The 19,985-nt window shown below is 49.8% G+C and overlaps 1 protein-coding gene across 1 annotated transcript; it reads left to right on the top strand.

Annotated features, from left to right (window-relative positions):
* Nucleotides 1-1,429: 1,429 nt before the first annotated feature.
* C4H4orf54 (chromosome 4 C4orf54 homolog) lies at nucleotides 1,430-14,456 on the top strand. Its single transcript, XM_065633087.1, has 2 exons — nucleotides 1,430-6,039; nucleotides 10,786-14,456. The coding sequence occupies exon 1, from the start codon at nucleotides 1,453-1,455 to the stop codon at nucleotides 6,028-6,030; it is 4,578 nt and encodes a 1,525-aa protein (XP_065489159.1). The 5' UTR covers nucleotides 1,430-1,452; the 3' UTR covers nucleotides 6,031-6,039; nucleotides 10,786-14,456.
* The last annotated feature ends 5,529 nt before the right edge of the window (nucleotides 14,457-19,985 follow it).

Below are 19,985 nucleotides of genomic sequence, written 5' to 3'. Positions count from 1 at the left end.
AAAGACCTGATTTATTGTGTTATTAATGCAGGAAAACCAAATACTAGAGAGGAGAGTACGTAATGAGAGACTTGACACCTGAGACCTCGGTTTGGTGGATCAGAGGGTGAGGGCAGTGAAAATGTGGGGTGGAGATCTTGTTTGAGAGGAGGCGTCTGGTAGAAGAGAGGCAGCGCAGAAGGCAGGGATGCTACTGCTGCTGGGGCTCGCAAGATTATCCAAGTAAAATGAATGATTAGGGTTTAAAATCTAATATCTCTCTGCATCCCAAGCATTTGGAAAGGACTGTATTTGAGGATCTAATCTTGTCCCGTTGCCGATTAAAACCAAGATCTCTCTTTCATAAGGCGCTAAAAATGTTGTCTTTTTCTAGTAATGGCCTGTTTTTGTTACGGATGCTTGGGAAAGAGGGGCAAGTCTAAAATGTGTGTGCGTGACACAAAACCTGGTGAAGCTGTGCTTAGGGAATGCTGATGCCATTTATCACAGCCCCGGGGAGGACTGCACAGTTGCTGCGTGTGCAGGGGGAGTAGAATCTACATTGAACTTGAGCTAAGGAATAATTAAGGCTGGGTAGGCGTAGTACTCCTGAGAGCTGGTGCCTAGTTTCTCATTAAAAGCACGCTGGATGTAGGACAGGCTCAGCAGCTGCAAATTTAGGCTGTTACCTGCATTGTATACCTGAGAGCTGCTCCTCAACATTGCTTGCTTCTGTTTCTCCTCCTTGGTGCCTAACAGCTCAACTTTTCCTTCCGTGGCTCTGAGGCAGTGTTTGGTGCGTCGTCTTGGAGATCGCTCAGTAAAGCCCTTGGCCACCAAAGGTCAGGTGTGCCATAGAAATGCCTATTAATAGGTCTTAGGTGCTGGTTATGTCTAAAACGGTATTTCCTGGAAAAAGGCAGCTTGGGTCTGCTGGCTGGTGCTTTCTGGGCTGTAGCAAAGGCACGGGGTGCCCCCCTGCACTGCACCTCCTGCGAGAGGGGACACGGGGCTGACGGGGGGTGGTTTAAGGAAGAAACAAGCTGCTTAGCCACTGCTGCGTGTAAGACAAGGGTGCATTTGGTGTAGGCAAGCCTGCGTGCTCAGCCTTGGGAGCTGCCTCTTCCAGACGGTGCCGCCGGCGGGGAGCAGGGCAGCAGCGGCGTTTTTGCGGGCAGGGACGGCTCTCCCCTTTCCAGGGGCGGCCGGGCGCCTTTATTCCGGCAAACACAGACGTTTGAAACAGGATTTTGTTCAACCGGCTTAAGTGACGCCGTCTCTATGTATAGTCCGCGCCTGTGGCCGGCCAAGTGACGCCCTTCTCGGAAAAAGCCGGAGCGACCAGGGACCCTCTGCTGGGCGACTGGCCACCCCCTTCCTGGCGACCGAGCGGGCCTCCGCAGTGCCGGGGCTGGCTGCGGGGCGGGAGGAGCCGAGCCCAGCACGGCCCGACCCCTCCGCCCCCCGGCGGTGATGCCCGCCCGGGCCGGGCGGAGGAGGGAAGGGGAGGGGAGGGCAGGGCAGGGGGTGGGCGGCCCGCCGCCCCCCCGTCCCCGCAGCGCTGCCCGGCCCGGCCGGCACGTGCCCGCCCGCCCCCTCGGGCCACTGCCGCGCCCCGACGGCCCCGGCATGGACGCGCCCGCTCAGCCGCCCGCCGGCCCCCGAACCGGGCCCGAGGGCGCGGCGGCGGAACGGGGCCCGAGCCCGGAGGCGGCCATCGAGGAGGAGGAAGCGGCGTACGTGGAGATCCGTGGCTCGCCGCAGGGGCCGGAGGAGAGCTGCCAGCCCTCCGAGCTGGCCCTGGCTAGCGGCGCGGAGCAAACGGCCGGTCCCGCACCGGAGAGCGGAGCCGGCGGGACCGGGGATGTTGGCGGCTCAGAGAGCGGCGGGCCGCCGGGCGGGACCGCGGGATCAGCATCCTCGGACGGCGGGCGGGATCGCCCGCCCTCCCCAGGCGCGGCGGCGGGATGCGGCGCTGGCTCTGGCCCCGGCCCCAGCTCCCGGGGGGCAGCGGGGAGCGGCGAGCCGCCGGAGGCGGGGGGCTGCCCAGAGTCCTCCTCCTCCTCCTGCCCTTCGCCGGTGAGCAAGGCGGGCGCCTTTCCCGCAATGGGCGACCCAGTGTCGACAGAGGGCAAAACCTCCTCGTCCTCCTTCGGCTACGAAAGCGAGGAGGACGAGGACGCGAGGCGCAAGGCGGCTCCCCCCGGCGCCCCCACGGGCATCCCCCCCGGCGGCGGCCGCGACGAGGCGCACTATATCAGCACGCAGGAGATCCAGCTGAGCGAGGTGGACCACGACATGGACTTTGACGCGGGGCTGGCCGCCCGCTGGGACTTCGAGGACAACAACGTGATCTATTCCTTCGTGGACTACGCCTCTTTCGGGAGCGACGAGACCCCGGGGGACACGCCGACGGAGGAGGAGGAGGAGAATAGCTGCTACCTCAGCACGACCACCAGCGATCCGAACAACCAGACGGACAGCATCGACAACACCAGCAGCACCGAGATCGTCAGCGTTACCTCCGAACACGACACCCCCGGCGGGGACAAGCGCGCCAGCTCGGGAGAAAGCCGGTCCAAGCAGCCCGGCCGCCCCGGCGGGAGCCCGGCCGCCCAGCTTCTCCTATCAATCAAAGCCTCTTCCCGGGCTATAAATGAGTCTAGCAACGTGCGCGGAAAGCAAAACACTATTTACCCTGCCAAGCATGAAGGCGACATGAGCCTCCGTGCACCCGCGGCTCCCGAACGCAATGAGAGTTTAAAACCGGACGCGGTCCGCGACCACGCGAAAAAATTCATCGCGGTCCCCGCGCGGCTGCAGACCCGGTGCGGGGCCGCCAGGGCGGGGGAGCACTCGAGCGGCGCCTCCAGCGCCGTCAGCGAGCTGGACGATGCCGACAAAGAAGTGCGAAACCTGACGGCCAGGGCTTTCCGCAGCCTGGCGTACCCCTATTTCGACACACTGCACCCCGGCTCCCGCGCCTCCTCCGCCTCCCTGCCCGACAATGCCCTGGGCATCAACCGCTGGTCCACCTACCTGGACCTCAAGTGCGGCAGCCTGGGGCCGAGAGCAGAACCCAGCCTGCTGCGCTCCGGCCGGTCGCAGAGCAAAGCCCTCGAGTTCGTGGTCAGCAAGCTCGACGGGGAGATCGCCCACATCGAGGCGCCGCGGCGGCTGCGGGCGGGCTCCCGGGTGGTGACGCTGCTGGACCTCGGCGATGCCCCCGAGGCCGGGCAGCCCCCCGAGGCGGGCGGCAAGGAGCCGCCGGCGGCGGAAGGCGCCGGAGGGAGGTCCAGCAAGATGTCCAAGTTCGCCTCCAGCCTCCTCAAAAATGTCATCTCCAAGAAGATGCAGCTGGAGCACGAGTTCAAGATGGAGCGGGGCGAGATCACCGACACCTCCTTCACGGGGCCGAGCGCCGGCCGGGAGCCGGAGCCCGCCGGCGGTGGCGGCCGGGAGCGGCTGCGGGAGGGCGGCGGCGTGCAGCGGCAGAGCTCCCGGCACTCGGAAGGCGGCTCGGACAGCACCGCGGCCACGGCGGAGGAGGCGGGCGAGGGTGGCCGGTCGCCGGCCTCCAAGGCGTCGACGCCCCGCGAAGGGAGCCGCAGCTTGGACCAAGCGCTGTCGGAGGAGATGTGCGAGGTGAAGCGCAGCGCCTCAGAGGCCATCAAGGCCACCTTCCTCCGCAGCCAGAACAGCGCCTTCAGGTCCTGGAAGGAGCGGGAGGCGGAGAGGAAGGAGGAGAGGGCGCCCATCGGCAAGCTGAAGCTCTCCCCCAGGCACGACTGGCGGGCCAACCTGGGTGAGATCTCCGCCGGCAAGTCCACCAAGATGTCCCGCCTGTTCGTCCCCGCCATCCAGCACACTCCCCGGGAAAAGGAGCCCGGCAAGCAGGCGACAAAGTGCTCCGCCGCCGCCCCCTCGTCCTCGCCCCCCGCCGCCAAGCCCAAAGCCCCCGAGATCAAGATCAGCTTGGGCAGCCTGCAGCAGCCCCGGGACGCCGCCTTCAGCATCGCCCAGCTGCTGACACCGCAGATCGCGGGCCGGCCGCCCGAGGAGAGCAGGGGCCAGCAGCCCAAGCCGCTCAAGGCCGGCGACGGCCCCGACAAGGTGCCGCAGTTCCTGGTACGCGACGTGAGGGAGGGCAAGCACAGAGCCCAGGGGCCGCTCCACCAGGTGCGGGACGTGCGGAAGCTCATCAAAAGCTCCTACAGCTGCGACTCGGGGGATAACAGCAGCGACAAGGGCAGTGTCGCCTCCGACCAGGGCGGCCCCGAGCAGAAGCCCCGGCAACAGCTCGTCATCGCCGGCGTTCCCAGGTCCCTCTCCCCCGTGGTCATCACCTGCCAGGCGGTCGGCCAAGCCAGCGCCAAGCCCACCGAGACGGGGGCCAAGGCGGCGGGCAGGGCACCGGCCTGCCCCCCGGAGGGCACCGTCCTGGTGCACCGCACCTCGGGGAGGCTGCCAGTGGCCACCATCGCCCCCAACAAGAGTGACCCGCGCCAGCCCGCCGTGCTGAAGATCGTCTCCAAATCCGCCGCGCCCTGGCGGCACCAGCCCCCGCCGCCGCCCGCCGAGAGGGGCCGGGGGCCCGAGGAGGACCCGCGGGAGGAGGGCAAGGCGGCGCCGGTGCAAAACGCGCTGGAGAAGCTGACGGCGGCGGTGCGGAGCATGGAGGAGCTGTACAGCTTCAACAAGCGCGAGTGGAAGCGCAAGAGCGACCCGCTGCCCATCACCGACAGCCACGTCCTCTCCCTCATCGCCAGCCAGGAGCGGGGCGTCGGGCCCCGGCCGACCCTGCCCGCCCCCGCCGCCGCTCCCCCCCCGCCGCCGCCTGCGGATAAGGCGGAGGAGCCGTCGGGCAAGGGGCCAAGCAGCGAGAGGCTGCCCCGCCGCCCCTCGAACAACGCCGCCGATAAGGTCTCGGCCAAGGCGGCCGCCTTCGAGAGCCTAGCCCGGCAGCGGCAGCGCGGCCCGCCGGCCCCCCGCACCGAGCCCGCCGCTGCCCCCCGCGCCCTCCTCACTCTCCGAGGAGCCGGAGGAGCCGGAGCTGGAGCCTCCGCGCCGGCCAAAGCCCCCTCCGAGGGCGGCCTGCGGGGCCAGGCGGCGCCGCGCTCCTCCCGGCTGCCTGCGGGTGGCAGCGATGCGGAGCGCGGCCCGGACTGCGGGAACTACCTGGCCCTGCCCCTGAAGGCGGCCGCCGAGCCCGGTTCTCCCCCCTCCCCCGGGCCGCTGTCGGGGGCGGCCGGCGGCGTCCGCCCCAGCCAGGTGTCGGCGGCGGCGGCGGCGGCGGCGCTGTGCAGCCTGCAGCCCTTCGGTACTTCCAAGCGCCCCGGCAGCCCCGGACCCGCGCCCGGACAGCCACCCGCCGAGGAGCCCCCCGCCGCCGCCCCGCCGCCCGCCGAGGGCCCGCCCGCCGCTCTGTACCGCCCGCCGCTGTCGTTCGCCGCCCTGCCCGGCACCGCGCCGCCGCCGCTCTTCTGCTTCTCGCCCTCCGTGTCCGCCGCGGCCGCAGCGGCCGAGCCCTTCCCGCAGACGCAGCGCAAGGTGCTGCTGGACGTGAGCACCGGGCAGTACTACCTGGTGGACACACCGGTGCAGCAGCCCCTCAAGCGGCGCCTCTTCGACCCCGAGACCGGGCAGTACGTGGAGGTGCCAGTGCCCCAGCAGCAAGCCATTGCCCCCGTCCCGCTGCCTCTCTCGCCCCTGGCCCTCAACGCTGGGGCCTATGGCACCGCGTACATGCTCTACCCCAGCCTCCTGCCCGCTGCTGCCATGCTGCCCGCCGGTGCCCTGCCACGGCCACTGTCCCACCCGGGGAGCGATGCCAGTGCCCCAGCTGAGCCCAGCAGCCCCGCGGCAGCAGAGGCAGCCTTCACCGAGAGCCCCTACTACGTGGCCACCGGCAAGGGCCCACCGCCACCAGGACGTGGGGCAGCCGAGGCGAAGCCGGTCATCAGCATCACGGCACCAGCCACCGGCCCACGGATCGTCGCGCCGCCCTCCTTCGACGGCACCACCATGCGCTTTGTGGTAGAGCACCGGTGAAGAGCGTGGGTGAGTGAGTGCAGGCTGTTAGGCATGCCGTTGCCAGTGATGGTTAAGGGCCAGCCAGGTTACCTGCCAATTTAGAGCTATGCCACAGCTTCTCCTTGAGGGGGGTAGGTAATGGGCCTGGGAGCCACAGGCGGGCCCTCACCGGGACTTAAAATATAGGTGTAAGAAATGCAAACGTTACGCAGACCCGTTGGTGCAGTTTGGTATGCCTTGGAGCAGGTAAATAACCCATTTTTTTGGCTAGGAGCCAGTTTCAGTAGAAGCACATCTTAGTTCCTTGTCATGCAGCCTGTATTTGCACAGCCCTGTCTCAGTGGGGTCCCCTCATTCCTGGTGAAGGGAGTGCAGCCAGGCACCTCCACCGGACCCACCTTGCAAGCCATGAGACAGTTTCTCCACCTTGGCAGCGCATCCCCTCTTCCTCACCTCTCATCTCTTCCCCCCAGGGGGAGGTAAGCACCCATCTTTTTGCTCTGAGCCCCTGTTTCTCCTCGTCCTTGGGAAGAGCAGGAGAGGGGTCTGATGGAGGCAAACCCTTATTTCAGGTCCTTCTCGTTAGTGGGAAGAGGGAGCAGGCTGCTATCAGGTAGACCCCAGCGTGTTCCCCTGATGCCGTGGGGCTGCGAGCAGGGGCGCCCGCAGCTGCCTGTGCCGCAGGAGGGTTCCAGTGGAGCCTGCGGGCACCGCTGCAAATCACGATTTTGCACGGCTACTCCGAGCTTGGCCTGCTGCAGTCTGGCCAGTGTCTGGTTACCTAGGGCTGTAGCCTGGGGCTGGCCTCCAAATTTGGGGATGCGTGTGTGAGGGCATTGAGTGCTCGGTCTGGAGCAAGGAGGAGGGCATGGTGCTGGGTGCATGGCGCAGATCAAAACCAGGGTGCAGAATGGCTTGCGAAAAATAACCAAGGAACAATGATATTTCGTTTAAAAATTCCTTTCTTAGCACCTTCAGGATCGGTGTTGTGGCTCCTTTTGCCTCTTGCATTCAAACAAATGGCTCATCTTTATCAAGCGCAGTATTGCGCAGAGCTACTGAGATCTTTTGTGGCTTACCAAAGATTCATGGAGTTTGTTCTTGGTGTATATCAAGAAGTGAAGAGAAACAGCAGTGACAGTTGGAGGTCTGGGTTTGTCACCAGTTTGTGCTGAGTTTGGTTCCATTGCGTGCTTGAAGGTAAATACTTTCTTCCAGTGTTTGGGTTCTCTTTTTTTGCTTCTGTAGTTGTTCTAATTTGCATCATCTACTAGTCACAGTAGATTATTTATTCGTTGAAACCTTACTGAAATGATTTACTTCTTCTCTGTTTGTAAATATTTTCTTTTGAAAGTGCCATTCTTTCATCCTGGATATAAACGAAATTGTTTTCATTGACCCTTATGGGGTCACTCAGGACAGGCAAAGTATCGATTAAGTTGAGCTCTGCTATGCTACTCGAGTTGATTTTGTCAGTAAAGTCTTCAAAACAGGAGACTAAACTGAACAGTATCTAGATAAAATGGCAAAAGCTGTTTGGTTTTTCCATTTGCTCTCAAGGCCAGATTCAGACTGCTAGTACAAGGAATCAGTTGTTTGCGAGACTTCAGTTAGGCACTTACCCTTTTTAAAAAGGATCTTTCTATCTTACAGCAACTATTTAAACAAAAAGACCTAGCTTCTCAATCTTACTTCACTCTTTAAAAGTGAAACCCATCGTATTTCCTGGCGTGGTTTGCCCCTCATTTCCCAGGGGTTTATCCTGCTATGGCGCTCTTTCTTATTGGTGACATTAATAACTGCATCCATGCTCTGCTTTTTTTTTGCATTATGTCAGAGCTCTACTGTTGCTCGCAGGTGTGAAAGCTGCCCCAAAATATTGGCAATGCAGAAACTTTTATGCTCGTTACAGAAGGTCATTCAGCAGTTTGAAGACTTTAGTCTTTTACCATTCTTGATGCCAAGATGCACGTTGTCTAATATGGACACAGGTGCCCCCTCCCTGCCACCTCAGACCTGCTGAGGTAGGTGTCCTGCAGTATATGATGGATGTGGTGCAGGGGTTTATTTTCTCAACCTGTTCTGAAAGTCAGTAAAATAAATAATTTTAACTGTGTGCTGCAGGATGCATTTAGCTTCTTATCAGACTTGGGTTATTTGTCTAGTTCGCAGTGGAAAATAAGGTATATGCCAGAAGTGAATCACATCTGTAGCCTTCTTAGAATCATAGTCATTTTGGTTGGAAGAGACCCTCAGGGTCATCGAGTCCAGCCATAACCCAGCCGAGCTCCAGCACTAAACCATGTCCCTGAGAACCTCGTCTAAACGCCTTTTAAACCCCTCCAGGGATGGTGACGCCACCACTGCCCTGGGCAGCCTGTTCCAATGCCCGACAACCCTTTACATGAAGAATTTTTTCCTCATATCCAATCTAAACCTCCCCTAGCGCAACTTGGGGCCGTTTCCTCTTGTCCCATCACTTGTCACTCGGGAGAAGAGCCCAAGCCCCTCCGTGCTCCCAGCTCCTTTCAGGCAGTTGCAGACAGCGACAAGCTCTCCCCTCAGCTCCTGTTCTCCAGGCTGAACAGCCCCAGCTCCCTCAGCCGCTCCTCATCACACTTGTGCTCCAGCCCCTCACCAGCTCCGCTCCCTCCTCTGCCCTCTCTCCAGCACCTCAATGTCCTTCTCGTGATGAGGGGCCCAAAACTTCCTCTTATCCTGTTCTGTCCTTGTACCTACTTAGCATTTTCTACATAACTTTCATGTCCCTGTGGATAATTTTTTTCTCTTCTTCTATTATCTGCTTTTTTTGTGTGTTTTCTCTTCTTTTCCTGTACCTCTTATGTCTTTCTCTTCCTAACGAAACTTGGGGTAGCTTTTTATCCGCAAAGTAGAACTGGAATATAATTCACACACATCAGAAGGTGAACTGCTGGTCATTTTCCATTCCAATTGCTTTCAGATCAGGGTTTTTTTGATTGCAGCAATGCTATGCGGATCCTAAAACAGATTTTTAAATGGCAAGACTTCATCACGTGAGCACGAGTTTTGAATAACATACTGTCTTTTTCAGGTCCCATTTTCTTACTGGCCAAAATAAGCTGAATGAATGCTCTTTCTTTCCACTCCTGTACTTCCTTACATACTGCACATAGTCTCTCCCTTCTCCTCTTCCAGCACTTCTTTTTGTGGCTGGTGCTCTCTTCTGCATAATCAATGAGATAAAATGGACCGTATCAAATTTGGGTTGTGGCAAAATCCAAGGTGTGATTTCTGAGCAATTCTTTCATTTTTGATATGCAGCAAATATTAGAGAATGTGCGTCTGTTTCTGAGCGATACCACAAGGTCGCTTTTCTCCCTCCTCTTCTTCACTCGCAGTAGTTGGTGAGCTTTTAGCAACATAGTTCTTGCCTGCTGTACTTCTTCCTTCGTATGGAAAAAAAAAATGATGCTAATTTTCAGTTTTAGTAAACTTGTCAATCTGCCTGCATGCAAACCTAGGAAGCGCCAACCTGTAGTGAGCGGAATGACTGAAAATGCTGGGGTTTTTAACTTTTGTGTCTATTTCCACATTATACTCTGGGGAATTTCTGCCTCGTGTTAGGTAAAGAAATTAGAAAATAACATGTAGCAAAGTAGAAAGTAACTGTAATATGTCGCACAGCCAGTCCTAGAGGGATATTTTTCCTTGCTCTGTTCAAATGTGTGCCTAAACTGAAGCCACCTTATAGTTACAGGAATATGTGGGCCATTTATTTTTAAGTAGGCTAAGTCAAATATGAGCATTTCTGTCCCCAAAGTATGCAAATATACTTACTAGTTGTGTTTCTTCCTACCTGTCATCAATGACAATCTATGCCTGCCTTTAAAAATTAGTTTTGTGTGGACGACACATAGGAATGATTTTTTTAAAGGCTCAAAAACTGATATTATATAACTCTGTTTTAGTTGAGCCCTATTCAGCAAAAAAAAGTGTATTCTATATTACTAAGTCAAAAAGTCAGCTTACGGTGAAATATGCAGAATGTAGGATTTACTTATGCTGTTTCCTTCAGTGAGAATTTAGTAAAGCACGCATCCGATTTTAGGAATATTCCAAGAACTAAAAAAGCTGCAGTATTTGATCTGGTAAATCAGTCTATGAATGGAAATAGGTGTGAGGTTGTGTTCAAATCCATAGCTACTTAGGAAACATTTATAGTGCTTAACCTTATACCAGCAAAAGTTAAGTGTGAGCTTAATTACTCTTGTTGCTGAGGATGCTTTGCTGGGCCAGTATTTAACTCCACAAATCCTGGAGCACGTGGTTACGGGTTGTTTCACTTTTCCTTACATATGCCTCGCCTAATGTTGTGTTGGCAAGTGAAGTGCTCAGGTCTTTCACTTCTGGATGGGTTGCTTAAATCCCGGATGGATTGCTTAAATCCTGGACGGACCGCTTAAATCCCAGATGGATCGCTTTGCCTTCTTTCTACCTGTGTGCGCGGGGTTCCCCAGGACCGCTCTGGGGGGAACCACGGGGTTGTAAGGCACCGCACATTTCACACTTTAAGCAGCAAGGATCGATTCTGTTCAAAAAACAAGGCTGCCCGACCACTGACTTGGTTTTAAAAGTCCGGTGCTATTCTCTCGTTCTTGGCAGTGGCTTAGGAAATTAATAGCAAGAATAGTGTCATAATGAAGGAGATACTACACATTTCCCTGGACTAATAAAGATTGCTCTCTAAGAATCTACTTTTTATTAATGATGCTTTTCTGTTTGTTTTTACAGGGACACGGAAGAAGAACTGAACTCCTTTAATCTGAAATACACTTGGTAACTCTAAACATTCATCCTAAAAACCGCTTCTACGGTTTTTTCATCTTTTTTTCGCTTCATCATACAAAACAAGCGTGTAGGTTTCTCGTTTTCTCCTACATACCCCCCGCGTTTTGGAGTACGCATACATCTAATTGTGCGAGCGACGCTGAATTACCGCATTATTTTCTGCCAAGTTGTTTTTGTGTTGAAGCCAACCTGCGGGCTTTGGGCATTGCCTCTGTGCTGGTGGCTGCGGCCGCAGCGCCACCCCAGCTGTCTATAACATTGCGGTGGAGGGAGGGTCTTCCCCATTGGTTTTGGTGCCAATTTTGCAATCAGCTGTCTATTTTGTGCTCTCCGCTTTTGCACTTGGAATTGCAAATGGAGAGATCTGTAGTGTCAGGATTCTCTCTAGTGTTTAATTTCTGGCGTGGTTCAAAACAGATTGCGTAAATGTCAGGAAGCGCATTTGATTGCTTTCATTTTTCGTTTGCTTCTCTGTACTGTGTTGAACATCACAAGTTGCCTTAACTATGACAGTGTTTAAACGCTGAAAGGCCAGAAATTGAACGTAATATTTTAAGATCCTGGTTCTGAAGGAGAGGACAGCATTTATTTTTCTTTGAGATGGCAGACTGTTCTTCCTTAAATTGCAACATTGCTCAAAACATAATCTTAGTGATTCCCATATGAGAGTTTTTCAATGTTACGGCCCCAATTATATGCAGTAATTTCTTTAGTCTGTTGTTTGGCAGGTTTATCTGAGGGCAACATCCACACTATCTGCATTTTCTAAGAAAATATTTCTCTTTTGAACAAGAAAATATAAGATTATTCAAAATGCAGTGATGTGTATGTCCAACTCTACTTAAACTGATTCTTTTCTTGCCAGCAACCAGTTTGTCTCAGCAACATAAAATTGTTATCATGACAGTAGAACTAAACCACAATAGTGTATTCCCTGCCCCAAACTTCAGTTCAGTAAGGCACTTTGGGAAGCCAATCAATGTAAGATCAAGCCTAAATTATTTAGCATAAAACTTTCTTGAGGTAAATGCAAAACCCCAAAGTCTGTACTTAACCATTTGCTCACAGGCAGAATTTTCCTGTCTGTCCTCAGGGTTTGCTGCTGCTAAGGAAGTTTCAGGGTTTTCCATTTGTACAGAAAGCCCCAGGTTTTCATTTCCATTAGTAACTCTCAAGATAAAGAAACCTCAGCTGCAACTGTCCTTAACCATACGTGTGAGATTGTATCTCAATGCAATTTATGTGTTTACAGGCACAAATTGAAATTGCCCTCAGGATGAAATGCGCTGCAGGTGTACAGATAGTGAGGGATTTAACATATGTCTTCTCATTTATCTTCATCGTTGTGGAAAAGCAATGAAAAAATACTATTCCAACCCTTTTAAAAGAGCTTGGCTCGCCCAGCTAGAGCATGTAATGTGTCAAGTTAATCCCGTGCTCTTCCGTTCTACAGTCTACAGTTACAAGCTTTACCTTCTTACCAGGATTCAGGCTGAATACCTCTTAAAGAAAATTAATGCTTCTTCACCATTTTCATGACTGATAAGTCTGTAGACATTACGCCTAGAGTATCAGTGTTAAACAAAACACTATTTCGGACTGCAGGACAGTGCAGGTACCAAAGTAGCTCATCCCCTGCGACGTACGCGTGTACGGTACGTACAGTATAATACTAGCATCCACGTTTAAAAATGTTCCTGTCCTATCTTTTCCTGTATCGGTGCTCAGAGCGCAGTTTCACGTTGCAGTTTACAAGATATAGGTTTGCACACACAAACTCAGGGTTTACAGTTTCACCCGGTGTACTTGAAAGGAAAAAAAATGTGTAGAAAGCAAGTGCCCAATATTTCAACATTTATTTGTTGGAGGAAAAAGTTGCAGGGTGTTTTTTTTAACTGCCTGTGGAGATGAAAGCAATGAAATGAGGCAATACCAACAGCTATTTATTTTCTCAGGGGAGATTTCTTCAGTGGAATGTGTCAATTCTGATGTCAAACAGTGTTTGCTTGGTTTTGTCTATTACTCCCGAGCCCCCGTGTTTGCATCAAGGGGTCGGTTTCACAGAGCTTCACTTCACGGACCCAGTCCAGCAAAGCCTTCGTGTGCATCTCTAACTTCAAATACCAGAGGAAGTGCAGTTTCTGTTTGTTTGTTTGTTTTTCTTTCTTTTTTCTTTCTTCTTTCTTCTTTCTTCTTTCTTTTCTTCTTTCTTCTTTCTTCTTTCTTCTTTCTTCTTTCTTCTTCTTTCTTCTTCCTTCTTTCTTCTTCCTTCTTCCTTCTTCCTTCTTCCTTTTTTCTTTTTTCTTTTTTTTTCTTTTTTCCTTTTCCTCTTTTTTTCTTTCTTTTCACCCGTCAACGCAAGGTTTTGCTGAACTTGGCCCAGAGCGCTGACTGCCTTGCAGACCCAAGTCCCGAGTTCTTCACTTTATATATATATATATAAAACCGGAGCTCTGGGCTCGAGTCTAGCTGGACCCAGCAGATAGTGCCATGAAAGGTCGCCAGAAAAAAACCCCAGTAATATGGTGCTCCTCCATGTATACCCAGTGGTGAATTTCTCCAGCTGATGGGGTGATGTGTAACCGTGTATCTTGGATTAGAGTCAAGCCCTCTGTGTCAGGGTGCACAAGCTGCTAGTATTATATGTTTCACGGTGCAGCCATAGGGCACAAGCCTACGCACCACTCGAGTTCCCTCCCAGCCCTGCCATCAGGTTTCGGGGTCTGCAACAGCCAGCCCATGCATTTTAGGTCAGGATTCACTTAAAAGTGTGAGTGGGACTGGAGTGATGCACAAATGTCGCCTGGGCTTTTGCAGCGGGGTCGCTTTCACTTAGTTAAATTTAATCCTTGGTTGATTCACTTGATGAATGATTTAAAATGTATTTATGGGTTGTGTGGTGGTTTGGTTTTTTATTTGTTCTTGTCTGCATTCAAAGCTGCCTTTACTCTCTAGTGTTGATGGCCAAAGTGTCATTCCTTATGCTTATAAATTACAATTAACTTGTGGCTACCTGAGAACACATACACTACTTTGAAAAGGCTTGTGTTTTTTTCCCCTTTTTCTGGTTATTTTTTTCTCTTTTCTTTTTTCTCCCTTTTTTTAAGGGGATGGGTTGTCAGTGTAAAGATATTTAAAACTGCACATGTGAAGTAAGAATAACGATTGTTCAGAGGATGTGGGTGGTGTGTCTGACGAGAGAGCGGTGGGCTATGAGGCAAAAGGGAAAATGCCGTGAATGCATTGTGTTGATGCCTGTGGGGGGGGGGGAAAAAAATAAAAAAGACATGTAACTGGAGAAAAATGAACTCTTTGAGCTGCTCTCAATGTAGACGACGCTGTGGCAAGTGCGCAGCCGAGGCCCGAGGTGACCCCGCTGCAGGATGCCGTGAGACTGGAGGGCAGCGGAGCCGCTCTGGAGTTGCACGAGCAGCGTGTTGCACGGCGGGAACGCTTCAGCACGTCACGGCCACGCGAGAACGGGCTGTCTGATACCGCTGAGTACCAAAGTTTGTAGCCGAATAAGTTAGCGTTTGTATTATGTTGAGTTTTTTGTTTTGTTTTGTTTTGAATGTTATGATAAATAAAAAAAATGTATTTTTCAGTAAAAGACACACTGCAAGTTAAGCCTGCAGTTCGCTGCTTGGTCGTATGTTTACGAACTTACCTTCACTGTTGTGCAGAACAAGTGATAACGGAGGCGTTACTTGGTTCAATGTGTAAAGCTAACAGTAGAAAATATTTCACCAGAGATCAGATCCAAAACTCCGCAGTCTCCCCAAGTTTGTCCCAGTGTCCTAAGTCTCTTTCTGACCTGATCTCACTGTTTATTCTGCCCTCTTAGGACAAAGGGAAGTTGGGAGCATTGCTTTGTTTGACTCTCTTTCATTATTTTTTTTTCCCCCAGATATAACTCAAATGAAAAAAGAACTCCTCAGTTTCAGTGGACTGACTTTGACTGTATATGGGTTTGGGTATCTAAAGAACTGCATCTTTATCTCTTGTAATGTGTTCAGAGAGAGCAATCGATGGAGTGAATAACTTTTTTTCTGCTCATTCTCTATGTTATTTTCATTGTCTAATATTTTGATACAGCCAAAAGTAGGATTACTCTATTAGTGGTTAGCAGTATTTCTGGAATTATTGCTGAGAAAAACCTTTTGCTGCTTTCCTGTGTTCCTTCTACCCTAATAGAGATTGAGTACCTCTCTGATGTTAAGTCAGGTCTTAATGCTTAAAAAAGCACAAACGAAACACCAAAACCTCACAAAATGGATTTAAAAACTAAAAGATTAGTTTTGCACTTTAAAATAACTTTTACTTCTCAGTTTTCAGTATGCAAGGGGCACATTATAATGGTCTTCATTTTAATCACATGCCCTAGATACTTAAAGGAAAAGAGATTCCCACCTTATTATTTATCTGCAAGTAATACGGTCTAAAGACTTCTACTGTGAATTTACCGTATAATTGCAAGACTTGGCTACACGGTCTTCCTGCCTTGCTGGAAGTGCAAGTTTAATGGCAAAACAGTGGTTTGGTGTTTGTGACAGTCTCCTTCTCTCTCTCTTTCTGGATTCTTTGAAATTTGTCCTCTAGCATTGCATTTAGGACAGATGTCACGAGTGACAACGTATAGTTAGTGATTTCTATACCGAGATACAGATTAATTGGCACACCCCAAAGCCTTGAAAGAGGAATGAGAATAGATATTGAAGGGAAGAACTGGGAAAAGAGGGGAATGAACTGGGGAGAGCACAGCCATACAGGCTTAGCACTGCTGGTTTCTCATGATAGATGGACCTTTCAAGCTGAAACCTCTACAAAAGTCAAGCCAAACGTAAAGATGCTGAGACTGAACTGTAACCTTTCCCTAAGGGTCCCACTCTTGCAGCCAGTGTTTGTCCAACAGCAATGAGCCTCGTGCAACGTGAATCCACTGAAATGAAAAGGAGAGCGTTTCTTATGATACCTTAAATTAAACTCAGAAGTCAGGTGAAATATGTCTGGGATTTTCAAGGACTGGTGGAGAAAATCTTACGAGTTTCTCAATGGTCTTTAAAACATCATTGGTAGAAATGATGAGACCAAAAGGAAGAAATGCAGCATTTTTTGTCAGAAGGCGTGGGAACAAAGCAAATGAGAAGTAGATGCCAGATCTAAGCAAGCTATGCAGGATAAAAGAGCACTTTTTTCTTTTTTTTTGCTTTTTCCTTCTCCTTCTCCTTTTCCTTCTCCTTCTCCTTTTCCTTCTCCTTTTCCTTCTCCTTCTCCTTTTCCTTCTCCTTTTCCTTCTCCTTCTCCTTTTCCTTTTTCTTTCTTCTCCTTCTCCTTCTCCTCCTCTTTTTCTCTTTCTTCTTTCTCTTTTTATTTTTTTTAAAGAGGCACCTATTTTAGAATTACTGTCGTCTTGCATTGTTGCTATTGAGAACAAGTAATCTGCTTGCCAAACCACAACTGTGTCCTTAGTCTATCCAGCTGTTTTATTTTTGAGGTCCCTATCATCTAGTTACCAAATCAGAACCTGATGCTGCAGAACGGTGCCAGCCCAGCTCTGCCACTGCCTCGCTTTCCATTGACGTCTGCTGGACAAGTCACACAGTTTGAGTTGAAAATGTGCCTAAAAGCCTTGCTCAACCAGGACTTCTGTTGATTTCGCTATTTTTAACAAATCCTCCTGTGTTCTAAGGTACAATTGCAGCATGTGTTACATGGGCTCGTGGCTCCTAAAATGTAGCCGTACTCAAGCACTGCAGTTCCTTCTATGCTGTGTGGCCAGATATTCCCTCTCAGATACTCTCAATAAGTCAGAGCTGACTTTATAAGTAATGCGTTCACTGGAAATCTGGGCTAAGTATTTTACAAGTTGTTGCGTGCGTGTTAACCCTAGAACTTTTTATCAAGTATCAGTTAATTTTATTAAAAGAACTAAAATTATGATCCCACCAACAAAGGGAAGGGAGGTGCTGTCAGCATGATTGCAGGCTGTTCTGAGATCACGCTGATTTACACCCATGCAGCTCCAGTTTGTATCTATTATTGGTGGGGAAGAATGCATTTACCAGCAGTTATTTATGGTCAAGTGTTACAAAAATAATGATCTTTAGTCCCCATATCTGCTAACCTGGACTGCATGGATGGCCTAATTCATAACCTGATGAGAAGGTCTGCCTTCCACACCATTGATCTTCATATTCCCCTGTGCTTTCTGCACCAAAATATGCCTAGGAGTGGGGTGAGAAACTGAATCCTGTAATTTGAATATTTTTTGAAGAGTATATTAAAAATACTTTTTAAAATTAGCATGCCTTCAAAGTTTAAGGCAAAAGTTTCAAAATCTCTTTTGCAAGTGGGCTGCTTTTTGGACTTAGCTGAATTATCATTGTACTGGTCTTTCCATGGCTTCCAATTAGAAATGACTGAGCATTTGTTTGCTTCTTTAAACTTCACGTATGAAATATTGTTCAATTGCTACCATTGCTGATTATTTAAAAGTCTGCATAATAGCCATTTTTAAAAGATGGATGTTGCGTATTTCATAGATCATGAAATCACAGAATGGTTTGGGTTGGAAGGGACCTTAAAGATCATCTCGTTCCAGCCCCCCTGGTTAATCCGCACTGATTTGATAAACGCTCATAGTATTTGCTTTGGTTGTAACCCCATGTGTGTTTTCACTTCAAATGCAGGCTTAAGTAATGTATTCATTTCACCTTATTTTTAGAAGATTGTTGGTTTTGTTGTTTCCGTAGCTATGGAGCCCACGCAAGGAAGCCGTGGCCTTCCATTGCCCAGCTGTTGGACTTAACCCCTCCCGGAATCCCCATTATGTCCAGCTGTTGGGGACATATATCGCTTCTGAAGGAGCAACACAGGGGCTCTACTTGATTTAGTTCCCAGGGATGTTGTCAAAGCTGGGGAAGCCCCAAAATTACCCCTACAGGCTGGTTGTCCCGGTCTGAAAGACTGGTTTTCAGTAGTGCAGATGGGTACGTGATTTTCCTTAACAAGCTGTGCCAGAGCTTGATGAGTAAATAAAAAGGCAAATTACACAGAGCAGTATCTCTGTGAGACTTGACGTATTTACATTAAACAGACCTGTGTGTTTCATGTGAAAGAGAAGCACAACTGGTGTCGTGGGCCAGATACTTGGCAATAGCCAGATTATCTTTCATAATCAGAAATTATTTTATGTTATACTTTTTAAGAAGTGAGCACTGATGTTACATTATTTTTATGTACCAAAGAGCCCTGTTTTACAGGTGCACATCCTGAAGGTTCTTAGATTTGATAAATTTGAGAAGGGTAACCCTTGCAGTAGGACTGCTGGTATCAGACACAGATCATAAGGATACAAAGTACATTGTCTAGGACCTTTTCATTCTGATTTTGGGTTGTGAAGTCATAGGCGAGCATGGCAGACTGTTGATGCTATTAGGATGTGGAGTTGATGTCGTCATCTGTTGATACCTCCATCAACAAGTGAAACAGCAATAGCAGATGGTTCTTTGTGCCACTCTTTGTCCACCTTCTATCTCAAGAGTGTCAGATCACTACAGGAGGAGACTCTATTTTTCTAGGTATATGAATACTTCACTCTGACCTTATTTTTGTTTGTTATGGCTTTAACTCATTTCTGCTAAGTGTCGACACTGAAGAGGGGTGCCTCGGTCTTACCTCCTCACTGGGCAGAAGACTTGGGCAGGCACCTCCAGCATGTGGTGCATCCTGCTTGGGGTCTTCACCACCCTCTGGAGATACCTTGGTTTGCAGACTAGAGGAGGAGCCCAGGACAAGTGAGTGTCCAGTTCATATCATTGGTTCCTATGTGTTGGTGAATTAAATGGTTCCTCTTGCCCCTGTCAATACCATTCCTTCCCCAACAAGAGGTTTTTCCCAACCCAGAAGGTAACGGACAAAAACCAAGACTGAAAACAAAACAGTTTTTTCCCACTGTATTTTCACCTGTTTATTTATGCTTTGACTAGAAGTGTGTCAGCATTTTCAGGTAAAACAACAAGAAGAGTGTTTCATCCCATTGATAGTTTGATTTTTGCAGATTTCTGCACTCTTGGTTTTTTATAACACAAAATAATTTGGAAATTTTTTTTATTCTTGTAATACATTTTTTTTCCTTGACAATCTATGAGTTTTTCCTGCCTGGTGTTTTTTAAAAACAAAACAAAACAAAAACCCGCCCATTATTCCTGGCTTTTTATTTTACTACTTTGTGACCAGCACTCGCCCACCTTGTCCTATAAAAATTAAATCAGATCATATCAGAGATCAGCTGAGCTGGGATGAGGTATATTCTTTCTTAATCTGCAATGCTGTTGTAAATGTAAAATGTATATTTTTCTTTACACAGTTACTACGAAGATACTGCTTGAACAAGCAGAAGGGTATAAGTCATTTTAATTGGAGGACTTGTATGAGTAGTGATTACTTTTTTGCCTTGAAGTATGTGCCTAACTTACCTAGAAGAAAATGTTCGGGCTCTGCACAAGCTTTGCTATACTGTGCCTTCGAAGTGGATTTATTTCAGGACCTTTTCCTTTATCATAGTTCAGAATTGCCCTAGTGGGTGCTCATTTTTAGAAATACACCTGCCTTGATGACACACAAGGACACAGATTTTCAGGAGGCAACCTTGAAGAGCAGCCAGTGTTGGCTTGACACTACTCTTGGTGATAACTACAGAAATTATACCATTGATTTCAATGGGAACAGAATTAAGGCAACTGTAAGTACTTCTGGAAATGTTACCCCACATTTTTAATGAATTGCATTTAACTATAGCAGCTAATAAAAAAACCCAAAAGATAAATAATAAAAATAGTCACACTCTGACTGCTTAAAAAGGGGAAAATCCTTTAAAATCATGTAAAATAAAACCTGCTTTTTTGTAAACAGGCAATACTGAGTAAGCAGGAATTCATGGTCCTGTTTAGATGTTAACCGTACTTGAATATTTGAATGAGGATTGGTTGTAGGCCTAAAATACCCAAATACTTCAAAATATATTCATAAATAATTGTTCTTTATACATCATAATTGTTCTTACTGCATGTCAAAAACATGGACTTCTGTACTCCCCAAGAAAGAAAAATGAGGGATTATTTTTGCTTTTGGCACAAAAAAAG

This window comes from Caloenas nicobarica, chromosome 4 (genome assembly GCF_036013445.1).
Source record: "Caloenas nicobarica isolate bCalNic1 chromosome 4, bCalNic1.hap1, whole genome shotgun sequence".
NCBI lineage: Eukaryota > Metazoa > Chordata > Aves > Columbiformes > Columbidae > Caloenas > Caloenas nicobarica.
Note: the sequence above shows the minus strand (reverse complement) of the source record. Positions and strands in the feature narration are given on the sequence as shown.